Source organism: Ranitomeya variabilis, chromosome 4, assembly GCF_051348905.1.
Source record: "Ranitomeya variabilis isolate aRanVar5 chromosome 4, aRanVar5.hap1, whole genome shotgun sequence".
Taxonomy (NCBI): Eukaryota; Metazoa; Chordata; class Amphibia; order Anura; family Dendrobatidae; genus Ranitomeya; species Ranitomeya variabilis.
The window spans coordinates 394608997-394614996 of NC_135235.1; the positions used below are offsets into that span (position 1 = coordinate 394608997).

At 41.7% G+C, this 6000-nt stretch overlaps 1 protein-coding gene across 4 annotated transcripts in view; it reads right to left on the reverse strand.

Moving 5' to 3' along the window:
* LOC143767197 (uncharacterized) overlaps positions 1-5707 on the reverse strand; it is a 16436-nt gene extending 10729 nt beyond the window's left edge. The window contains exons 1-3 of one of the 4 annotated variants that reach the window (XM_077255323.1): positions 5300-5437; positions 3666-3769; positions 3058-3177 (exon numbers count right to left, since the gene is read on the reverse strand). In XM_077255323.1, coding sequence (XP_077111438.1) covers positions 3058-3132 — 75 coding nt within the window. In that variant the 5' untranslated portion in view covers positions 3133-3177; positions 3666-3769; positions 5300-5437. Of the gene's footprint in view, positions 1-3057; positions 3195-3665; positions 3770-5299 lie in introns of all 4 variants that reach the window. The other 3 variants (XM_077255322.1, XM_077255320.1, XM_077255321.1) reach the window with 3 other exon arrangements.
* Positions 5708-6000: the final 293 nt, after the last annotated feature.

The following is a 6000-nucleotide window of genomic DNA, read 5'->3' on the forward strand; positions in this document are numbered from 1 at the left end:
CCTCTCCTGGCAGAAAACGCAGCTGCGGATTTGTCGCGTTTTTTGTGCGGTTCCGCAGCGTTTGTGGATTTACTGCGTTTTTTGCCCCTGCGGATTTCTATAATGGAATGGGCACAAAAACGCTGCAGATCCGCAAAAAAAGAAGTGACATACTACTTATTTTAATCCGCAGTGTTTTCGCAACCTGTGCACAGCTTTTTTTTTTTTCTCATTGATTTACATTGTACTGTAAATCAATTGCGGATCTGCAGCATTTCTGCACCGCAAGAAACGCTGCGGATCCGCACAGAATCCACAACGTGTGCACATACCCTAAGACGCTGGGTGAGAAGGAGACAACTGTTGGTGCAATCGTAAGAAAATGGAAGAAATACAGAATCACTGTCAATCGACATCGATCTGGGGCACTATGCAAAACCTCCTGGGGTATCCTTGATCATGAGGAAGGCGAGAGATCAGCCTAAAACTACACGGGGGGGGGGGGGGGGGGGGGGGGAAAGGGGGAACTTGTTAATGATTAGTGATGAGAGAATATACTCGTTGCTCGGGTTTTCCTCCGGGTGACCTCCGAGTATTTGATATTGCTCGGAGATATAGTTTTCATCGCCTCAGTTGCATGATTTATGGCTTCCAGATACGCTGAATACATGTGAGGAATGCCTGTTTGTTAGGGAATTCCCACATGTATTCAGCTTATCTGGAAGCCGTAAATCATGCAACTGAGGCGATGAAAACTATATCTCCGAGCAATAACATACTCAGAGGTCACCCGAGCGTGCTCGGGAAAACCCGAGCAACAAGTACACTCACTCATCACGATTAATGATCTCAAGGCAGCTGGAATCACAATCACCAAGAAAACCACTGGCAACACATTACGCCGTAAAGGTTTGAATTCCTGCAAGGTCCCGCTGTTCAACAAGGAACATATGCAGGCCCGTCTGAAGTTTGTCAATGTTCTGTGAGTGATTGGGAGAAGGTGCTGTGGTCACATGAGACAAAAATTGAGGTCTTTGGCATTAACTCAACTCACCGTGTTTGGAGGAAGAGAAATACTGCCTATGACCCAAAGAACACCATCCCCACTGTCAAGCATGAACGTGGAAACATTATGTTTTGGGGGTGGTTTTCTGCTAAGGGCACAGGACTACTTTACTGCATCGATGGGATAATGAATAAAGCCATGTACCATAAAATCCTGACTGACAACCTCCTTCCCTCCGCCAGGACATTTAAAATGGGTCGTGGTTGGGTGTTCAGCAAGACAATGACCCAAAACATACAGCCAACGCAACAAAGAAGAGGCTCAAAAAGAAGCACATTAAGATCATGGAGTGGCCTAGCCAGTCTCCAGACCTTAATCCCATAGAAAACTTATGGAGGGAGTTTAAGCTCCGAGTTGCCAAGCGACAACCTCAATATCTTAATGATTTAGAGATGATCTGCAAAGAGGAGTGGACCAAAATTCCTCCTGACATGTGCGCAAACCTCATCATCACCTACAAAAACAGTTTGACTGCTGTGCTTGCCAACAAGGCTTTTGCCACCAAGTATTAAGTCTTGATAGCCAGAGGCATCAAATACATTTATATAATTTATACAATGTAATTTTCTGGATTTTATTTTTAATATTCTATATCTCAATGTTAAAATTAACCTGCCCTTAAAATTACAGACTGTTCATGTCTTTGTCAGTGGGCAAGCTTGCAAAATCAGCTAGGGATCAAATACTTATTTCCCCCACTGTATATGTAAATCAGGAGAGCAGAGAGCAGCCACTACATGTCTCACACTGGTAACTCCCTCTTTTCATTAAAAATTTGCTCAGGAGGCAGATTCTGTTTGAGATCAGGTCCTGAACAGCTCATTTACATCTAAAAAAACCCCTTGCATTTCTGTGGAATAAGACATAGTCTCACAGATATCAAGGGGTTATTTTATTCAGCTTCCTATGACCCAAGTACCCATATAGACTGCTTAGGAGGGTTGATATTACTGACAAGTTTCATATTAAACACAGAATCCAGTGAACTTCATGAGTCCGATTCATTGTTGCAGTTTCCTTTGTCTAGTTTTATATGTGCGCCTATTTAAAAGTCTGTTTATGCGTTGACTTTTTTTTTATTTTTTTGCCATTGTGGGTTGCGTTTGGAGTTTTCTTATGTATGAATCAGCTGATTCATCAATGGTTACTTTTTAGAAAGTTGCAAAAATGCATTCCAGCCTCTCCCTGGAGTGATTTTATGCATGTTTGAATTTTTGTCATCTGTTTAGCAAAACTGAAGACTTTTGATCAAAAAAGTTGCCCAAAAATGTAAAGTGAAAAATTAAAAGTATTTTTGATTTTCCACGAAATTCATGAACCAGATGTGCCATAATGATGTTTTTGGCACCAAATTCATCAACAAATACCACTAAAAAAACCAAAATCTTATATTGAGCAAGAACCCATTGGAAACACTATTGGATTATAGAACCATAAATTAGAGTAGCGTAGAATACACCCTGAAGTGAAGATCACCAACACTCTTGTATGTCAGTTGCTACAGCATCAATTGCAGGAAATCATGCCGCTTCGGTAGGGGTTGGTGATAATGTACTTAATTATAATAAACAGTCTATAGTCAAACCATCAGCCAAGTGATGAACATGCAGGCACACTTTATAGACCACTTTTGCCAGTCAGAGTTCTGCACTGTTAGATTTGAGTAGCACCCACTACAATGGAGCCCCTGTATATGGCTTTGTGATGGACATGAGAGTATAGGCTGTTAATGTAGATCCTGAAACTACAATGGAGAAACTAAATATTGTGCCCGTAGCCTGCTACGGGCACATCCTGTGCCACCTGGTACCTCCGATTTTATATGAAAACATACATTTTTTCCCCTTATGGTGTACAACATTGCATTGTATTATGGCTGAAAACTGAGTACCGACTGCCCTGTAATATGGCCCCATAGGGATCCACACATAATTATCTTCTGTAACATGTCCCACACTGATCTTAGCTTCCTTATACAATAAGGCATTATGCATATTCCCAGGACCACTCACCTCTCCAGTCAGTAAGTAGATGACCTCCAGTGTCAGGCTGAGAACGCCATCTGTGATATTGCCAGATTTCTCCATCTTTGATGTATGAAGCTGAAGGTCAAATAATGAGGTCCTGTATATCTGCAAGTGTAAGAAAACTACAAAAAAAAATGGCACGTCAACACAAATGCAGAAACTAGTTAGAAGGGTTGTCCAAGATTCTAAAAACACTGCAGCTTTCTTTTACAACAGTACCACACCTGTCCTCAGCTGTGCATGGTACGGCAGCTCTGTGCCATTAACTGCAATGAACTTATATTCTCCCTGCATACGCTCACTTTCAGTCATCAGGATGGCGCAGGGGACTACAGAGACTACAGTGCACCGATGGCACAGCTCATGATGACTGGCAACGAGAACATAACTACATTTTCTCCCCATAACCACACTTCTAGTTAGACAGCTGATTTGTTTAAAACAAGGCATATTACCACAATCCCTACAGATAAATACCATTTTTTTAGCGGACTGGTTCCCTTTAAAAGTGGTTAGCCACTACAAGGACAACCCCTACTTGTAAATGTTTGGCGCAAAAAAAAAAATGCTTATAGTCACCTCCTGTGCCATACCTGCGTCGTTCCAGCTATGTCACCACTTGTGGTCCGGGTGCTCTGGTGCGGTGTTGTGACACGTGACCCCGGTGTCCAATCAGCACTGGCATCGCTGTCCCCGCCTTCGTACGAATTGAACATGGAGAGGAAATGAGAGATCATCTGCAGCACAGACTTCCTGTTGATGTTTGCACGAGTGATGTAGTGTCACGTGGGCACCAGGCTCACAACAACCGCAACAAAGCTCCAGTGCTGGAACAGCGCTGCCACGGGATGGGACTATAAGCTTTTTTTTTTTTTAAAAAAAATTATATCGCCGCCAAACATTTAGATCAAGAAGGAGTAGTCCTAGTAGTGGACAACCCCTTTATGACCTTGGATGTATAGGTACAGCCAAGCTAGTGTCACTGCCTTTTTCCTGGGGTCTGGTGCTGAGCCCACATCTTTCCTCGCACATGACAGCTGATTTAATCAGCTGTCATTTGCCTGCCTCTAACAGCCGTGGGTGGAATCACAGTCCCCTCTAACACCCGCGGCTGTTAACATGCTAAAATGTCAATATTAATCTCTGACAGCAAATGCGTATGACAAACCCTGCCATTCGGCACCACTGTCACATGATCGTAGGGTGCCAATGGGTTGTCAGCTGGGGGTCTGCAGAAGACCTCTGTGCCTATCATTGTAAATCTCTTGTGGAGATTGTGATTTCTGCTACACTTAGCTGGGCTAAAGTCCTGCTATGTAGGCCACAGGTGATTGGATGACTGAAGCGTCAAGTCTCCTAAGGGGACTATTGAAGCCAGAAAAAAAAAAAACCACACACCACTACACAAAAACTGAAATCACCCTCCTTTTTTGCCCCATTCAAAATACATATTCGGTATCGCTGCGTTCAGAAACGTCCAATCAAAATATAATGTAAATTAATCCGATCGATAAATGATGCAAGGAAAGAAAAACAAAACAAAAAAAAAACACACATTAAAACGCCGGGATTTGTTTTGGCCACCACAACATTGAAATGACAGATGATTAAAACATTGTATCTACACCAAAATAGTATCAATAAATATGTCAACTTGGCATGTAAAAAATAAGCCCTCACCCATCCCCAGATCATTAAAAATGGAGACGCTACGGGGCTAGTAAAATGACGACAATTTTGGTTTTTCTTTACAACCTTCAGAATTTTTTTTTCACCACTTAAAAAAAAAAAAAATCCTATACATCTTTGGGGACTGCACACTCATACGGACCTGGGGAATCATATTGCCAGGTCAGTTTTAGCATTTAGTGAACATAAAAAATAAGAAAAAAAAAAATTGTGGAGCTGCACTATTTTTGCAATTTCACCACACTTGGAATCTTTTTCCTGTTTACATGTACGCTATATGGTAAAATCAATGGTGTCATTCAAAAGTACAACTCATCCCACAAAAACACAAGCCCTCACGTGGCTATTTTGATGGAAAATATAAGAGTTATGACTATGGGAAGAAGGTGACCAAAAAGCAAAAGTGCAAAAATCACAAGGTGGTACAGGGATTAATAAACATGCTTAGAGCAATAAATCAAAAATTGAAGCAAGAGGAAAAGTAGAGCAATTAAATTTTCAAGGCAGATCTATTAAACAGACCATGGGTGAAACATACCTTCTTAGGGAGAGCGTGCGCTATTCTACTCCATGAAGTCTGCTTATGGCATGTAGTGCGGTCAGCTTTCCCTGGTAAAACCGCTACAAGTACCATCTCATGCGTCATACCTCATATTGGACTTGCTTTCCATGTTTTTCTTATCTATGTGCAAGCATGTGACTCGGCCAAGAACTGCTCAGTGCCCAGAGGCAATTATCAGAATCACATTCAGGTTATTAGAATTAGGAAACTTGTGGAGAAGTGAAGCACAAGGAGAGGCCATGGAAAAATCCAACAATCTGGCACTAGGACTATACGACACTGGTTGCACAACCAAAAAATGTGTGCGGTTTGTGGAATATAAGGCTACATTCCCACAATGAGCTTTTGGTGAGTTTTTGATGCTGCAAATTTTCTGCACCCATTAAGTAAAATAGGTTATTAGCATTTTTTTGGAAATATGAAGTGTAAAAAAATGTCAAAAACTCATAGCTTAAGGGCTCTTTTCTATTTGCGAGAAACACGTCCGCTCCAAAGTGCCGGCGCCAGAGCTTGGTTTTCACATGCGAGACACGGATGTGTTTCTCGCAAATGGAAAAGAGCCCTTAGACTTCAATCAGGCATTTCCTTTTTTTTTTTTTGTATGTGGGAAAAAGGACAGAATTTCATCAGGGTTTGGTCAGTGTTTATTATCAGAGTTCCATCAACTTTTCTTCTAT